The 18,262-nt window shown below is 43.4% G+C and overlaps 1 protein-coding gene across 4 annotated transcripts in view; it reads left to right on the plus strand.

The window, feature by feature from the left end:
• Positions 1-17,122, plus strand: part of dclk2a (doublecortin-like kinase 2a) — a 64,221-nt gene extending 47,099 nt beyond the window's left edge. For 2 of the 4 annotated variants that reach the window (XM_083765512.1, XM_083765513.1), the window contains exons 7-18: positions 853-940; positions 3,539-3,644; positions 5,171-5,228; positions 5,974-6,093; positions 6,440-6,586; positions 7,654-7,787; positions 8,321-8,398; positions 9,484-9,580; positions 10,872-10,952; positions 11,108-11,221; positions 12,623-12,781; positions 14,925-17,122. In XM_083765512.1, the coding sequence (XP_083621638.1) occupies positions 853-940; positions 3,539-3,644; positions 5,171-5,228; positions 5,974-6,093; positions 6,440-6,586; positions 7,654-7,787; positions 8,321-8,398; positions 9,484-9,580; positions 10,872-10,952; positions 11,108-11,221; positions 12,623-12,781; positions 14,925-16,502 (2,760 nt within the window). In that variant the 3' untranslated portion in view covers positions 16,503-17,122. The remainder of the gene's footprint in view (positions 1-852; positions 941-3,538; positions 3,645-5,170; positions 5,229-5,973; positions 6,094-6,439; positions 6,587-7,653; positions 7,788-8,320; positions 8,399-9,483; positions 9,581-10,871; positions 10,953-11,107; positions 11,222-12,622; positions 12,782-14,924) is intronic. The other 2 variants (XM_083765514.1, XM_083765515.1) reach the window with 1 other exon arrangement.
• The last annotated feature ends 1,140 nt before the right edge of the window (positions 17,123-18,262 follow it).

An 18,262-nucleotide genomic window follows, 5' to 3' on the forward strand; every position in this document is an offset into this window, starting at 1 on the left:
ACATTTCATTTGCCCAAATGAACAATCTGTTTGAATGAAAACCTTCTTCAACATTCAAACTGTATTAATATGAAAAAAAAAGAAAATCACATAAAAAAAAAAAACGAGTTTATTTATTGATTTAAGGCATGTTCATTCTGGCGACATGAGGCATATTCTGTTATTATTCTGCTATAGTCCCCCTAGCATCGCGCCAGCATATATTTCTGAAAGCCGCCATTACTCACTCCGTCCATACTCTAAACTAAAGAAGTATATTTCTCTTCAGAAGCGTTGTAACCTCGACACAGCATAACATTAGAGATGAAGGTGCGTGAACCTCTAGTATATTACAATGGACGACAGACGTGAGCTGCGTGTGCAACTGAAGAAAAAACAAACGCATTATGACGCGAAGCCTTCATTAATTAACAAGACTTGACAGTCCATTGGCTTTTGGCTCAATGCTTTGTGAGTGCATTTCTTCATGAACCTCTCACTTACTGTCATGTTGTGAGACACAAATTGGCTCCCCTTCAGCATAATGCCATTAGACAGTCCATAATAAGTCTTGTTTTACAAGAGAATTATTATTCACCGCTTCCCACACGCCATCTGATCTTCTAGGACAGGGGTACTCAACTGGCAGCTTGCGGGCCGGTGTGTGTGCGACCTGGAGGCGTGGTCAATGCTGCTTGGCCACTCAAAGCAGCCAATTGGCATTATCCACGCCTCCATGTGTTAAGTTATGTTGTTAAATATCTCTGATGAATATCTAACTTCATGCTTTGTTTGTAGAAGGTAGTTATGTCCTCGTAAAGGTATTGTTTTGGTCAGAGCGCTAAGCAGTTTTTTTTGTTGTTTCTCCTCCAGATCCCTCCATCACATTACATGTCTGTCCCCAATGTCAATGGCTCAGCCAATCATCACCAAGAACACTCCGACCGCCTGAGCCCTGAAGGTACAGTATGCCCTTTTTGTCTCCTCTCCTCTCCTCTCCTCTCCTCTCCTCTCCTCTCCTCTCCTCTCCTCTCCTCTCCTCTCCTCTCCTCTCCTCTCCTCTCCTCTCCTCTGGTCTTGGCAACACACAGAACGTCACATGAACTCACTCACCTCCAGCTGTTCCACCCCCTCACCAGCCAAAGCATGTGGCTCTGCACTGCAGGTCAAGCTCAAGCAGACACTAGCATTGTCACTGCCTGGGTACAATAGTGCTGAAAACCTGGCTTAGGGATGAGTGTCACTGTATCAGCACTTGTGTGAGAAGACATTTAAATGTCCTTGCGGTGGGTGGGTGGGTGTGTGTGTGTGTGTGTGTGTGTGTGTGTGTGAATAACATACCGCTATTGGTGCTTGTCCTGCTGCAGGAACGTTGAGACAGACTATCAGACGGTGCAGGTTATCATACAGTCAGTGTATGCACATTAATGTATATTGAATTACAGTATAGTAAAGTATATGTAAATTAGCTTTCCCACTTTGAAAACCACAGTTTGCTAGTTATGATGTAATACATTTTTTTTTTCTTTTTTTTTTTTGCGGCTTACGCCTTTTATTAATTTTTGAAGGGACAGACAGTAGGCTGACAGGAAACGGGAGAGAGATGGGGGGATGACATGCAGTAAAGGCCGTGTCGGGTCCGGGAGTCGAACCCGCGGCACACTGCGACTGGATTACCAGTCCGGTGCCCAGACCGTTACGCTACGGCCTGGGCCTGTAATACATTTATTATTACCATAATTTAAAATGGCAACATTCTACATTCTTACTAACCCTCTATCACCCGCATTAATTTCTACTTGCAAAAAAAAGATTTAAACCTTACTACTACTTTGTACTACTAGGACTAAGACAAAAAAAAGATGTTAAAAAAAATAAAAAAATAAAGTTTGATGAAAGATTTATAATAATTATATAATAATTATGTAATAATATAATAAATTAATAATTTACATTTTGGGGATATCTTTCACAATAATGAATAAAACATGTTCTAGACATTCTAATGATCACAAAAAAACATATATTACAATTATCTTACCTACTTTTATTAGGGTAAAGTCCAGACATTTTTAATTTGTGTGAATTTCAGCCTCTGTGGGGGGTATTTATATGCAAATATCATGACCAATGGCATTTAAATGGCATTGCAATGAACATCACTGATGACGTTTAGGTGAAAAAAGAACAGATTTTTTTTTTTATAATTTAGTAATTAAATTAAATATTCTTTTTGCTAAAAAGCAACGCTGGGTGTTAGTAGAGGGTAGTAACTGTTCTGCAGGCATTCTGTGAAACTGCTGCAGAGGCTTGGTCCAGGGACGGGGTAAAAATAAATACTAATTCAAAATGGACACGGGTGCATTTTTTGTCACTCTAAGTGAACTACTTTCAACCTACGGCATCCCTATTTTGGGATTGTCATTATAGGTGAAACGTTTCTTAATATTACACACACAGAGACAGACAAACTGCCTATAACAGCCAAAACAGAGCAATATCATTTGGCTAGTTCTTTGGGTCTTTGTCAAAGAACATTGCTCTTTGTCATGCCAGCTATTGTTACATAGACAAGGTTTCCAAATCTGTACCCATAGTTTTTATGATTATAAGTTGGTACTTAGAATGTTTATCTTGAAAACACACACACACACAGACACACACACACACACACACACACACACACACATACACGCTCGCACACACAAGCTAAAATAGAAGATATACAAGCTCAGAATACTTCCTATCAAGCTTGTATCATCAAGCTCATGAAGTGCATCAAGCTTTATTAAGTGGTTATATGAACCCTGCATTTTGCAGTGTAGGTTAAAGAAACATTGTGTATCCCGACCCGTTGTAACCTGATGTCTCTTCAGTGTAGGTTAAAGAAACATTGTGTATCCCGACCCGTTGTAACCTGATGTCTCTTCAGTGTAGGTTAAAGAAACATTGTGTATCCCGACCCGTTGTAACCTGATGTCTCTTCAGTGTAGGTTAAAGAAACATTGTGTATCCCGACCCATTGTAACCTGATGTCTCTTCAGTGTAGGTTAAAGAAACATTGTGTATCCCGTTGTAACCTGATGTCTCTTCAGTGTAGGTTAAAGAAACATTGTGTATCCCGTTGTAACCTGATGTCTCTGCAGTGTAGGTTAAAGAAAGATTGTGTATCCCGTTGTAACCTGATGTCTCTGCAGTGTAGGTTAAAGAAACATTGTGTATCCCGTTGTAACCTGATGTCTCTGCAGTGTAGGTTAAAGAAACATTGTGTATCCCGCTGTAACCTGATGTCTCTGCAGTGTAGGTTAAAGAAACATTGTGTATCCCGTTGTAACCTGATGTCTCTTCAGTGTAGGTTAAAGAAACATTGTGTATCCCGTTGTAACCTGATGTCTCTGCAGTGTAGGTTAAAGAAACATTGTGTATCCCGTTGTAACCTGATGTCTCTGCAGTGTAGGTTAAAGAAACATTGTGTATCCCGCTGTAACCTGATGTCTCTGCAGTGTAGGTTAAAGAAACATTGTGTATCCCGTTGTAACCTTATGTCTCTTCCCAGCAGTCAACGGTAACCGATGTGTGTCTGCCTCTGCCATCCTGGACAAGTACAACGTTGGCAAGGTCCTCGGTGATGGAAACTTTGCCGTGGTCAAGGAATGTGTTGAGAGGTAGGTGACAGAGATTTGAATCAGTTGTAACATCATTGTACCAGAGAGTATTTTAACATGAATAAATGTATAGGATAGATATGTTAAAGTACACCGTAGGGTTGTCACAAGGTGTTGTGAGATTCTACTGTACGACTGTAGAGTAGAACTGAGTCAGTGCATGAGTGCAAAATGTGCAAACTGAGGCTACAGACACACTACAAACATGTACATGTACAGTACGTTGTATTTACAATGCACACAATGTAATGGCTTGTTATTAACATTGTGTTGTTTTACCCTTCTAAGTACATTATGTATTTCCATCGCTCACTGACTCAGCATTACCCGTTCGGTCGCCAATAAAATGTTATGTAACACGATCATGCCTTTGGCCTGTAGGTGATTAACCAATGGAGAAGTAAACTATTAAATATTATCTACAGTACTTATTCAATAGTGTTATGGTATTTTAATACTACACTAAAAGTGATATAAACGTTTATATCACAAGATCAGTAACAAGATCATAGCTATTTATTGCTGCTATTTTCTTACAGTATTACACTGCATTTTAGTGCACTGTTCACTTTATTGCTGCAGTTGACTTTACTGCCACCACTGCAGCCACTCTTGCTATTTATATACTGTGTGTGTGTGTGTGTGTGTGTGTGTGTGTGTGTGTGTGTGTGTGTGTGTGTGTGTGTGTGTGTGTGTGATTCCTCCAACATTCAGGAATACAGATGTTTTGTCATCCTGCCATATTTTGTCTATACTTGTGCTACCTTCATTATCTCGACTGAGCCAGTATGAATGGAGCTACAGTAGCTCTGTTCCATAGCCTTCCTGCTTCGATTCTGCGAATTTCTGCCCTGCAGTAAGGCTATGCGACTTACCGGTTTAAATCTCAAATCGAAATCAGACCAGCCTCTCCTCTTTAGTGGAAATCTCACGAACGTTTGACCTACTCACCAATACAAACACGGGTTGTGTCAATAGAAAGCCTACTTTCCTTAGTGGACGCACTCTGAGCCCCCCACCACACGTATAAACTGTACTTTTTGGCCAAAAGGGGATTTTGTTTCCACCGGGAAAAAAAACATTTTTAGTTACTCCGCTGCGCCCTCTACTGATATTGCCCAGAGAACTGCCTCATAGAGAATATTTTTCCTCCGGTGGAAAAAAATCCCTTTCTGGCCAAAAAGTACCGTTTATACGTGTGGTGGGGGGCTCAGAGTGCTTCCACTAAGGAAAGTAGGCTTTCTATTGACACAACCCGTGTTTGTATTGGTGAGTAGGTCAGACGTTCGTGAGATTTCCACTAAAGAGGATAGGCTGGTCTGATTTCGATTTGAGATTTAAACCGGTAAGTCGCATAGCCCTACTGCAGGGCAGAAATTCGCAGAATCGAAGCAGGAAGGCTATGGAACAGAGCTAGAGCTACAGTAGACAGAGCTATCTTACCACTGCGCTGCCATCTCTCTGTAGCGGACGGTCAATGTGAAACACAGCTATTGCATTCCTAATTGCAGTGTTTCTGCCTGCAGGTCCACAGGGAAGGAATATGCATTGAAGATCATAGACAAGACTAAGTGCAGAGGAAAGGTATATCCTCTGTCTCCAACTACTAAACAGTACAATCCACAATGTCATTGAACAAAGCTCTGACATCTCTGCCCTGCTTACACTGACCTGTCTGCTAAATGCCTAGATTGTAAATTGTCCTCTGACTCTTTCTCTCTGCCCCTGTCTTTCTCTCTATCCCTCAAACCTCTCTCTTTGTTTTCCTATTGTATGTATACTCATTCTGTATTCTGACGCTACTGCTCTCTCTCTATCTCTCCCTGACCCCCTCTCTCTTTGTTTTGCTCTTCCTCTCTCTCTTACTCTCTCTCACACACACACACACACACACACACACACACACACACACACACACACACAGGGTCACATGTTAATGTTGTACATGTGCATTATTAACAACCGGGCTGGGCCCTGTGTGTGCCTGATCCGCTTATCCCATAGAATTATATTAGTCTGCTAATGTTTTATTCATTATCTCATTCAAATGATCTGCAATGGTACGCATGCACATGCACCCGCGCGCACACACACACACACACACACACACACACACACACACACACACACACACACACACACACACACACACACACACACACACACACACACACACACACACACACACACACACACACACACACACACACACACATAATTCAGATGGTATTCCGCAATACTAATAGTGTGTGTGTGTGTGTGTGTGTGTGTGTGTGTGTGTGTGTGTGTGTGTGTGTGTGTGTGTGTGCTTGTGCGTGCGTGCGTCCAGGAGCACCTGATAGAGAATGAGGTGGCCGTGCTGCGAAGGGTTAAACACCCCAACATTATAATGTTGATTGAGGAGGTGGACACTTTGTGTGAGCTCTACCTGGTCATGGAGCTGGTTAAGGTACTGCACACTAAATGGAAATGAATTGTAATGCTTAAGTAAGAGCTTATTTATCACACATGCTTTATTAAAATGTATTACAGGATTAATCGGTAGCATAATCGGAATTGGCCATATAGGCCATAAATGTCTCAAAATAATACAGATTATGTAATCGGTTTTCACCAGCAAAAAAAGAAAAAAAGGAATCTGCATTTAATTTGTGTACTCATCTCATTCAGTAGTCATTGGCAGTTGCTTTTTAATTAAATAAAGGCTATTCCTCCTTTTTAACTTTGAGTGCCCGGATCGTCTCTATTTTCTAATTGGTGTCCCTTATCAATGTTGACCATTGCTTTTGCTGCAGGGAGGAGATCTGTTTGATGCCATTACGTCATCTGCCAAATATACAGAGAAAGATGCCAGTGCCATGGTGTTCAACCTGGCTGGAGCTCTGAAGTACCTGCACAGTCTCAACATAGTCCACAGAGACATCAAACCAGAGAACCTGCTGGTAGGTTGCCTTCCGCCTACTGTACACAAGCAAAACATGGCACACCAATTTCTGGCAACAGCACACACTTCAAAGGAGCTCACAATATCAAGCATTAATGACAATTTGATGTCCTCTGGTTTACCAGTCCTTCAGGCCAGCATAGCGTACCGACAGAGGTAACTAGTTAGCTAATGTGTATTTAGCACGCAGAGTACCTACCTTTGGCTCTAGTTTGGTACCAGTAGTCTCACAGAGAGTGTCTTTTGAGCTGGCAGTGCCAGTGTGCCATGCCTTTCTATGGTAAAGATGCGTTGTGTGCTCCTCGTCTTCAGCGCTCCTGATGTAGGCTTTCTTGGCACAGCGCCCTGGAGAAGAGCGCTGGACTTTTGATCTTCCTGGCTGTGTCTGACAACCTGGTCAACCTGACATTGAATCGTTATCACAACCGCGAGGAGACCTTGTTTAACGTTATTTTTAGCTATGCTGTTTGTGCTAATAACAAAGATGGACATCCGAGCACAGACATGGTTGATAGGTTTGAATACACACCTAACGCCAGGGCTCCACTGGGCGCGTCTGCGTCGCGTCTGCATCGCGTCTGCGTCGCGTCTCCGTCAGCGTCGGGAATGTTCCCTTTTAATCAATGGAGGGTGGCTCCACTGCCCGCGTTGCGTCGCGTCGCGTCTCCGTCACCATAAAATTGAACCGGTTCGTTTTTTGACGCACGCGTGACGCAACGCGCCCAGTGGAGCCCTGGCGTTAATCAACAACTGGTAGCTGTTGGCAGTGATGTGCACCCAGTGTAACGCTGTATAATTATTTCTGTCTCAAACAACAATAATAGTCTTTGTAATAACGAGCAGACGATAGCAAACTAGTTTACATCAAACTGTCTTCATGATGTTATTTGTAGTTTGCCTATAACTTCACTGTGACATTGCGCCCACACATGCATACAGACAAAAACAATTCATGATTTGTTTGTATGTACTCCCAGTGCATACACAATATGCACATACACATAACTTCCAGTTACTTTTGCACACATGACAGCACAGTGACATTGAACTTTATGTGTGTTGTAGGTGTTTGAGTACCCAGACGGTATCAAGTCTGTGAAGTTGGGGGACTTCGGCTTGGCCACTGTGGTGGAGGGACCCCTGTACACTGTGTGTGGAACCCCCACATATGTGGCCCCCGAAATCATTGCTGAGTCTGGGTAAAGATAGAAATTATTATTTCTAAATTACATTTAAACCTTTGCATAAGGCTGCATAGACATAAATGCTAAATGAAAAATAGCGGAGCAGTCATAGCACATTAGGTCCTAATGTCTGTTTTTTTATATAGAGTATGTTTTTTTTAAATGCACTTGATCTGGATTCCCAATCAATTTTGTTGTCTTGTACAATGACAATAAAGATATTCTGATTCTGATCCTGGTAGTAGTGATATTGTGGCAGTAACAATTACAGTTACTGAAAATCAAATGGGCTAGTTACTCATTAATTTATGTGAAGTAACTTCAGAGGATTAAAGGTGTATTATGATTTTTTGCCACACTTAATTATTACTTTCCTCACATCAGAACAATGGGATTTATGTTGACAATCTACAAAGTTTTCCTTTAACCTTTTGCTCGGGTGTCCCCCATCCTTTCCCCCTATCATGTTCTACTATGTTCTTTATTTCTCATTATTCCTCTATTCATTTCTCCATTCATTTGTTCCATCACTCGCTCCTTTTTTTCAGGTATGGACTGAAGGTGGATATCTGGGCAGCTGGTGTCATAACATACATCCTTCTCTGTGGCTTTCCTCCCTTCAGAAGGTACAGCTTATATTAGGACTGCATGATAATGTTTTTGCAGGATATCGTTGGCACAATTTGACAGTCTAATGTGTCCTTTGGGGAAGAAAACAATCTTTACATTTTCATCTACTAGAAAAAGAGATGCTTTAAATTGGATGAAAGTGCAGTAATAATTTGCTAATATTTTTACAAATATTGATTAAAGCGTGCCATGTTAATTGCACAGCCCTTTCTCAGGTTGCTCAATAAGCTTTTGCATGACTTATTCAAACCATATGATCTTATTGGTCTATCATGTGCAGCTTCATCATGCCGCCATGAATTCTAAATATGTTAAATGAGGTTTTCAGTGCTACTTCATATCCAGTAGCAGCTCAAGTGTGTGTCCACCTGCTTTTTATTCACCAATGCATTTTCATTAGATGCAAATCCAGGGATGATTAGAATGTTATACCTACGTGTTTTCTTTTTAATGTGTGTGGTGTGACATAGATTAACATCCCACTATTAATTATGTTAACATATCTACTATAATATAGTAGAGCAGGAGTCGGCATGTAAGTTTGGCCTCTATCCAATTTAATTCTAAGCTCTTTGATCTCCGGCCAGTACACCATCAATGGCTAATTTAGGAACTGGAACATGCAACAGATCACTGCATATACACAAATAACTATATAATATCTATAAATGCACCACATATCTGTACGTACGTCTGTCTGTGTGCGTGTACTCGAGAACCGTTCGCCCCGCCGACTTCAAATTCGACACACACGTTGCACACCCCCACAGGGAGTGCAGTGCCCGGTGTCGAGTCGGTCGGGCCCACGGAAATCTCCATGTATGGGCATAAATGGGACACAGACTCTGACACGGGTACAACGGGGAATGGGTACTCTGACACGGGTACCACGGGTATCCATTGTTACCAACTCGGTGCTCTACAGCCGGGCAAATCGTTTAATTATTGAATATAGACTATATCTACAAGCTTGCAACTACTTCGGACAATATTGTCCTTACATTTACATACGTGTGTGTGTGTGTGTGTGTGTGTGTGTGTGTGTGTGTGTGTGTGTGTGTGTGTGTGTGTGTCCGTCCAGTGAGAGCGACCTGCAGGAAGACTTGTTTGACCAGATCCTTGTAGGTCAGCTGGACTTCCCCTCTCCTTACTGGGATAACATCAGCGACTCAGTCAAGGTTGGGAGCTCTGATGCACACCATGGACAGCTATTGTAAACATTCATACTGTTGCACGTTGCCCTGGTGCCAAATCTCACTACTTCCAAGTTAACACTTCACTTCACACTCCAGTGCCTCGTCGTTGTGTGTACAGTGAGTCCTCAAATTACTAGATATGGTAAATTACTAAATGTATTTGCTAAAGTCAGCTAAATTCAGTTAGAGTTCTTCAACAAGCAGAGGTTCCTTGTCGTGTGTTTAGAGGAGAGCCAATCCCAGCACAGCTGATATGGTCCAAGATGGCAGCATGCTGTGCTGCTGCATTAAAGGTTTTATGACATTAATTTTCATTTATTTTTCTTTTTTCTTTTAGGTTTTATGACCTCAATTACACCCAAAAAACCTGAACTTTGAACATTCAGTGGATTTTCTGTGGTCTGAAGTTTTCTTTGGGGTTTGGAAGCCTTTTGAGCTACAATGAAAACAGGCAAAACAGTGAAAACAGTGACATCTGCTGGCAAATCCCATTGACATATATGGGATTTGCAGGATCTTACATCACAAACAGCAGGAAAAATCAGAGCACCTGTTTGAGCCAGAAAACCCCAGATCACAGAAAATCTACTGAATGTTAAAAGTTCATGTTTTTTTGGGTGCAATTGAGATTAGAAAACCTAAAAGAAATAAGAACATTTCCAAAACCTTTTTTTTTAATGTCACAATCCCTTTAACAGTTGTTTGTCAAAACAATTGGACAACCTCTTTCTGCCACTTGGCACGTGTACACACACACACACACACAAACACACAGACACACACACACACACACACACACACACACACACACGTGCACACACACACGTAATGACTACTCTTTAACAAGAGCACACTTAGCCATGTCATGTACTACAGAGACCAACCCTGCTTACCATGCCAGGCAGAGCTCCTATAGTTTAATGAGCTGCTTTTATGCTGCCACCTCGACTTCATGCAGGGCTGTTATTAGAGATGGCTCTTGCTGTGAAGAAAAGCGCCTCCAGCTGGCTAGAGGTGAGCTGAATAATTGGATCTGTCTGCGTAGAGTTTCACATGATGGCAAAGTCAAAAACGATCATAACAAGACATCATCAAACTAAGTTTATCATGGTCAGTAAACATGGATATTATAATATATATATTGTGTGTGTGTGTGTGTGTGTGTGTGTGTGTGTGTGTGTGTGTGTGTGTGTGTGTGTGTGTGTGTGTGTGTGTGTGTGTGTGTGTGTGTGTGTGTGTGTGTGTGTGTGTGTGTGTGTGTGTGTGTGTGCAGGACCTAATTGGGAAGATGCTGCAGGTGAATGCTCAGGCTCGTTACACAGCAGATGATGTCCTCTGCCACCCATGGGTCACGGTAACGTCCTGCATCTGACTATAGTTGTGTGTGTGTGTGTGTACGTCTAAGGAAAAGACAACAATACTATATAATATAATAATTATATACAGAATACAACCTGTATGGTATGTTGTTATATATATATAGACTGTACACTGTGTGTTTCTTTTTAGGATGACATGGCCATGGAAAGCAATATGAAAATGGAGGTGACAGGTAAACTGATGACGCACTTTAACACTGCACCCAAGCACAACAGCACCTCTGCTGGGGTGGCAGTCATTATGGTAAGAACAAACAAACACGCACTTCATTTGATCTTATCGCTGAGCTTTTGCAGTAAATTGTCTAGTTTGATCTCCTGGTTGCCGTTTGTACTTTGCAAAGTTCTGATATTAAATGTCTGACATGATAGTGACAAATTGAATACTGGATGTCAGGTTATTTTACAAAGAAATGCTTCCAAAGTAAAATGTTTTAGTACACTGCTTGGCAGTGATGGTTTGACTCAAATGTCGTTGATTTAAATACTGCGCACATAGTATATCCTCATGCACTCCTATACAAATATACAAGATTATTTACAAGCCTGACGCAGTATACAGATTAAAGAGGCATAACCAACAATGTAGAAGGATGTATGTTTTGGCATCAAAATATAAGTGAAAACATCTCAAATCTCCAGGGGTAGAGTGGCCTGGATGGTAACCACAAGGTTGCCAGTTCGAACAGAGTTAGTGTCAAAGTGTCCTTGAGCGAGACACTGAATCCCGAATTGCTCCTGATGTGCTGGTTGGTGCCTTGCGAGACAATTCTACAGCCAGCTAGGGGTGGCGGAGTGGGCTTTTCCTTCATTGCCATAAATATAGTGTACTCCCAGAGGTACACAGCCTTTCTGAGGCGTATGCACACACACACACACACAACCACATCCTCTCCATCCTGTCCCGTTCCTTTTCAAGTCCTCGGGTTACATCACTTCCTGTTATTGTTGAGGGGTGGGGGGCGGATGTCCTCCCTGTTCTTCTTCCTCCCTGTCACATCGGGTCACCCTCCCCCATGTCACTCCCCTATAGCCATGCTGCTCAGCCTGTCTGTCTGTCCATCTGTCTGCCTTTTGTCTGTACTGCACTAGTACAGACATAGTGGTTCATTCTAGTCTCTATACTTTTACACTTTAGAACCACACTAGTACATATTGTCAATGTCAGGTGAAAACCTTGTATGTCCAGAACTGTTACTTGTCAGAAAATGGAACATTTAACCCGTGTTCCAATAGATCCAATGTCGTTATTATTTTGTCACAATCAATATCTTGTTAAATTTGCATTGGTTCGTTGGTAGTTATAAAATAATATGTATAAAAACCCACAGACACATCACAGAAGAAATGGCTGATCTACAAGCTCGCAATGCATTGTGAGCTTGTAGATCGGCTATTTATGCTCCTGTCCTGTTACATTGTAGTATGACGTGGGTATGTAGGGCATTGATTTGCTGACTACATCTCCTACATGCTCCCATCAGCCACCCTGTCCTCCGTCCCGGGGTGACATGGCAGCATTTCCTCAACCCTACGTCCCGTGTATTGAGGACACTTGCACTACAGGCCTCTTTTGGTCGGAGATTGGATTTGATTTCTCCCATCGCCACTGGAGCCTCATTTTGTTGTAAATCTTTTTTGACAGTTTGAGGTGAATCAATGGTGGAGGCCTGGCCTTGGAGGCTCCACCTCCTCCTCCTCCTCCTCCCACTCTTCCTCCTCCTCCCCCACATCTCCTCCTCATCCACACCCCTCCTCCACTCCACCCACAGGACCAGAGGGGATGCCTGCAGCTAAGTGCTGGGTACACGCTTCATGCTCCATCCTCCTCTCTATTTCTTTCTCTCTTCTCTCTCAATTTATGGTGCCTTGTCGTGCTCCAAAAGTAGATGATCTACAAGCTCACAAAGGGTGAACTTGTAGATCTGCTTCTGTCGGTGTGTGACACCACTATGCGACAAACTATAAATCATGCGCTTTAGCCTTTAGCATTCTCTCCATTGGCTGCTCCATCCAGTCTACCTTCATCACCACTTTTCTCTCTTTCACCTTTGTCTTCCTGCACTGCAAAAACCCTGAGTTTGTAAGAGAACCCCAGTATTTTGTGTAACAATGGGGGATCCGATGGTAATTTCCGACGGGGAATTAGTACGACATGCGGGAATAACGGTCGGACTAGCGCTTGAACATGCGCTGCTCCCGTGTTTGCGGTTATGGTTAGGTTAGGGTTTGAGGTAGGTTGTCGGTCTAATCACTGTCGGACCAATAATGGTGTCGGAACAAAAGCCTGTACCCAACAATGGACCCGTAAAGTTAAATGAACACTCAGGGTTTTGCAGTGTGCCTCTGTCTCTCTTCTTCTTCATATTTTCCTCTTCTCTCCTCCCCAGGCTGCCGGCTCTCAGTTAACAGATTGTTGTGGGTCCATAGCTAACTCTCTACACTAGCAACCTCCTGTGCTCATAAACACACATGTTTCAATCATCCTATAGTATAGTCAGTCATTCACTCTCTTCTTCTCGTCCTCGTCCCAAACTCCAAAGTCCATTTGTTTTCATTCTGATCAACTCCATTGTGGTATGTGAGGAAAAAAAAAACAGTTTTTGTTAAAGGGTTTTGTGGCAGTATGAATTATGTTGTAACATTGTCGTTGAGGTTATTTATTTGGCAATTGGCATGTCTACAAGCCTGGCACTCTGCAAATGCTACATCACTTTAATTTGCCTTCCTCTTTGTCATTTTACTCTAAATTGCACCTATTTGCTGTCTCATTCACAAGCACAAGTTGTGCATATTTATCTACATTCACTGTGAATTACATTGATCTAATAGGCATGACTTGCATTTGCAAAGCCTGCAAACACATTTGGCTGATACAATTCTAATACTCATTTATAGTCATTTAGCGCCACCTTGTGGTCGAATCTTAGTACTGCACTAATTACTGCTCTAAGATTGACCTAGGAATGCAAAGTGTACTCCCTTACACTTTGAAGAGCACCATGTTCACGAGTACAGCAACCTGAAACCTCAACATTTTGATAAACACCAACAGAGTCCTAGAAATCCCCAGAAGAGTGCACACATTTAAGTTTGTTGTTCCAACGTAGAAAAGGTTCAGCTGGTGTTGACTGTTGAACAGCACATTGATGTCCAATTTGGCACTGCGCTGGAACAACACCTGTCCGCTAGCCACCACGCTTTTATTTTCTGTGTCAACTTGTTATGTTTGTGAAGATGTGAGTAAGACTAGTCTCTGTCCCTCTCTGCTTCTTCCTCTCTCCCTCACCCCCTCTGCCAACATGCAACCTGCATTACCATCCCCTGAATTAGCTCCAAGGCAATGGTATGTACTAACACCCTGCCGCTTCCACCTCCTATGTTGTGCTACTAAGATTTAGCACAAGGGAAAAAGAGAAATTATATTCAATGGGATTAGGTTGTCCCAACCTTATTTCCAAATCAATCAATAACATTGTGTAAAGTCTGAATAAAATGAGCAAAGCCTCGCTTTCTCATTTTCCCTTCTGCACAACGCTGTGATTTGCCTTCTGGCGGGGTCAGTCTACTGTGGGAAATATCCTGGATGTATCTGTTGGGCCATGTTTCAGTTATTTATGTCCATATCCATTGGTGTGCTTCATCTTCTATGTTTGCTCATTCACAGAACTTGATTAAACGGTACATAATTGGTAAAACATTTGGGCAGCAGTCACTACATTATTTGCAGAAAAGGTTGAGTTGTAAAACAAATCAGAAATAGAGTTCAGCCCTTTATAGAAAAGGATGAAAGGTTGATGATGAATCTCAATTTAAAACTCTCAAGGACTTTTGTGTCTTCCCCATAGATTGACCCTCTGTATACCTCTCTCTCACTGGTACTGTATGGGGTCTGCAGGTTGTGAGTGCCCGCTAACTGTCTCTCTTCCCATCTCTGTCATTGCCAGAACACAGCTCTAGATAAGGAGGACATCCAACTGACCCACCGCTGGCACGGCCCACCTCAGCCCTCAGCTGGAAAAGCCTCTTCTGCCCTCCAAGTCAAGCCAACCAAGACGGCACCCTCTCCCCAGCCAGTCTCTCCCACCAAAGCGCCACCGCCAGAGCTAACAACACCCACCGAGGATGCCAGGAGTCCAGGGACCTCAGAGTCTCTGAGGGCTCAGTCCTCTCCCCCGCTGTCTCCCTCCAGGCTCAACTGTTCTCCACCCCCCTCAGACCCCGTAAGCGCTCTTCATTTCTCACCCTCTCCCACCTCCTCGCGCCAGGCCTTCCCCTTCACCTCCATCCTCCCCACCTCACCTTCTGCTCCACCCATGGACCATAACCTTGAACTTGAAAGCCTGTCTCCTGCTGCGCCTCCTGCTGTCTTCGGCTGTGCCCCTCACGCCACACCCACCACACCCGGCTCTTACCCGTCTCCGTCGTCTCCCACCAACCTGACACTGATCTCACCCCCCTCTTCCTCCCCTGCCAAGTCAGCACCCCCTGCCCCCTTCTCTCCTACTGAACACACCTCCTCTGCTGTAGAACCAGCTCCTCCTAGCCCCTCTTCTCCTACTGAACACACCTCCTCTCCTGTAGAACCAGCTCCTCCTAACCCCTCTTCTCCTACTGAACACACCTCCTCTCCTGTAGAACCAGCTCCTCCTAGCCCCTCTTCTCCTACTGAACACACCTCCTCTCCTGTAGAACCAGCTCCTCCTAGCCCCTCTTCTCCTACTGAACACACCTCCTCTCCTGTAGAACCAGCTCCTCCTAACCCCTCTTCTCCTACTGAACACACCTCCTCTCCTGTAGAACCAGCTCCTCTTAGCCCCTCTTCTCCTATTGAACACACCTCCTCCCCTGTCGAACCAGCTCCCCCTAGCCCATCTTCTCCTATTGAACACACCTCCTCCCCTGTCGAACCAGCTCCCCCTAGCCCATCTTCTCCTATTGAACACACCTCCTCCCCTGTCGAACCAGCTCCCCCTAGCCCATCTTCTCCTATTGAACACACCTCCTCCCCTGTCAGTCCCCCTCCCAGTCCGTCTCCTCCTACTGAATACACTTCCTCCCCTGTAGAACCAGCTCCCCCTAGCCCCTCCTCCCCCAGCAAACAAGCCTCCCCGGTTTCTGTCTCTCCCACAACATCTGCCTCGCCTTCTCCCTATCTCTCCACCACCACAAAAGCAGCCTTCTCCTTCTCCTCTCCTTCCTCCCCCACTGAACCGACCTCCCCTAAGCCAGCCTCCTCTCCTCTTTCCCCCACCTCCTCTTCCCTTGCCAAACAGGCCTCCTCCTCTCCCTCCTCTCCCACACGGCCTCTCCCTGCCTCCCCCACCAAATGCACCTCCTCAACTCCATCTTCTCCCATCAAGGCGGCTGCTGCTGCTGCCTCCTCGTCTCCGTACTCCCCTACCAAACCTCCCACCTCTCCCTTTGAGTCGGCTATGTTTCCATCCCCTCCTCCTACGCCCCCTAGAGCTGCCACCCCGCCCTCTCCCCTGGGCCTGCCCTCCCCACCCTCGCCTGCATTCTAATCAGTATCGTAAGTGATATAGTGAACAATGCTTCTCAGCAACTGTAGTTTCCCACTGGGTCTTCAGTGACATTGGCCCTAATGTGTTAAACATCACAGTATTCCTCTAACGAAGTCATTGAATATTTGCCACCCCATTTGGGAATTTGGGGTCGGGCCCTACTAGTTGAGAAACACTGATTTAGCACCCAGATCTGTTCAGATCACCCACTCCTGCTAATCCCATTCATTCTGTCCTTCCCTGGGTCCCTGAACTGCAAATAGATTACTTCATACTGTATGTATACAAATATCTATACAGATTGACCAAAAATACATTTGAAAATATACTTTATACTGTAGAAGTACATTTTCACAAACAGTTTAGATGTATTTTGGCCTCTAATGTTTCCTCCTATCTGCTGTGTCCAAAATAAAATACAGGTTTTGGACACATTTTGTATACAGTATTTTGAGACAAATTAAACCATGTTTTGCCTACGTGGGTTCATCATAACACTACATCTACAGTAGGACATCCTGAGAGCTTGAAGACTACAGCAGTACTTCGTCCAGTCCCAGTACTCTCATTTGACCTTGCTTCCAAACTACAGGGACCATTGCAGAGACACTGAAGGTCTGTTCTAAGGAGAGTGAAAGGATGTTTTTCATGTCTGGAGGGCTAGCAACTGGTTTATTGTATATATGTGTTCTTTGTATTTATGTATGGTGAGAAAGGGAATGAGTTTGAATATGGCTATACTATAGTATACAGTATGTTGTTAGTGGTTTGTCTTAAGAACATCATGTATGTTGGTTATATTTAGTTCTTTATTTATTTTTTCCACAGACCACCTGTGGTTCTGTTTTGTAAGCATTGTGGACACACACACACACACACACACACACACACACACACATACACACTTTGCTTTGCATGCATTATGTGGTTGTGACACCAAACATTTCCTAGCCTAGCAACATGCAGCGATTTAGAACAGAAACCAATACATCTTCTCATTACAACTTTCCTTAAGTTTGCTTTACTTAAACTCCCCTTGTAATGTGAACTGTGTAAATGCATATCTGACATACATTATTTTTACACATGCGCGCAGCCGTGCACACACACACACACTGGTTGTGAATATAATTTGATGTGAAAATGTACTGTATATAGTGAAGGAAGAAAAAAAATGTAGTTATCCAGCCGAAACTTGAAGGTTTGTTTTTTGTTGAGCCTGCTTGTGACTGACCTGCCATGTAATCCTAACTGCTGCATACCCAAACACTCAACAGTAAATCCAACAAACGTGCAACCACATCGCCATTTTTCACAGGCATCTGAAATCTTGAACTACTTGCAGCATCAACATCAGTATTATATGATTGACATGTACCGTTACTGTAATATGCGAAAGTGCTCAGTGGCATCTCTCTGAAATATCCCACAACGTGGTTGCTTTTCTGTTGGGTTTTACTCAGAAGGAATGTGAATATGTGATTACGAGGTGTATTGATATGTGCCTGAACCACAGGCTGTCTGCTCAGTAGCTGGGAAGATGCCTTTATTAAATCCAGCTTGGCTGACAAACATGTTAAATTATAGTTAGGTTGGTTCATTGGATTGATGAGATATGGAGGCCTTTGTTCACTTTTTTCTTTTTTACCATGTAAACATATTGCCTAAAAAGGTGCTCCATTGAGTTCAAATTAAAGGCGGTCTCATTTATCCCACATGCTGTAAAATGTGCTCTACTGTATCCTTTGGTGTGATTAATG

Source organism: Protomyctophum parallelum (genome assembly GCF_964188405.1).
Source record: "Protomyctophum parallelum genome assembly, chromosome: 5".
Classification (NCBI taxonomy): Eukaryota; Metazoa; Chordata; class Actinopteri; order Myctophiformes; family Myctophidae; genus Protomyctophum; species Protomyctophum parallelum.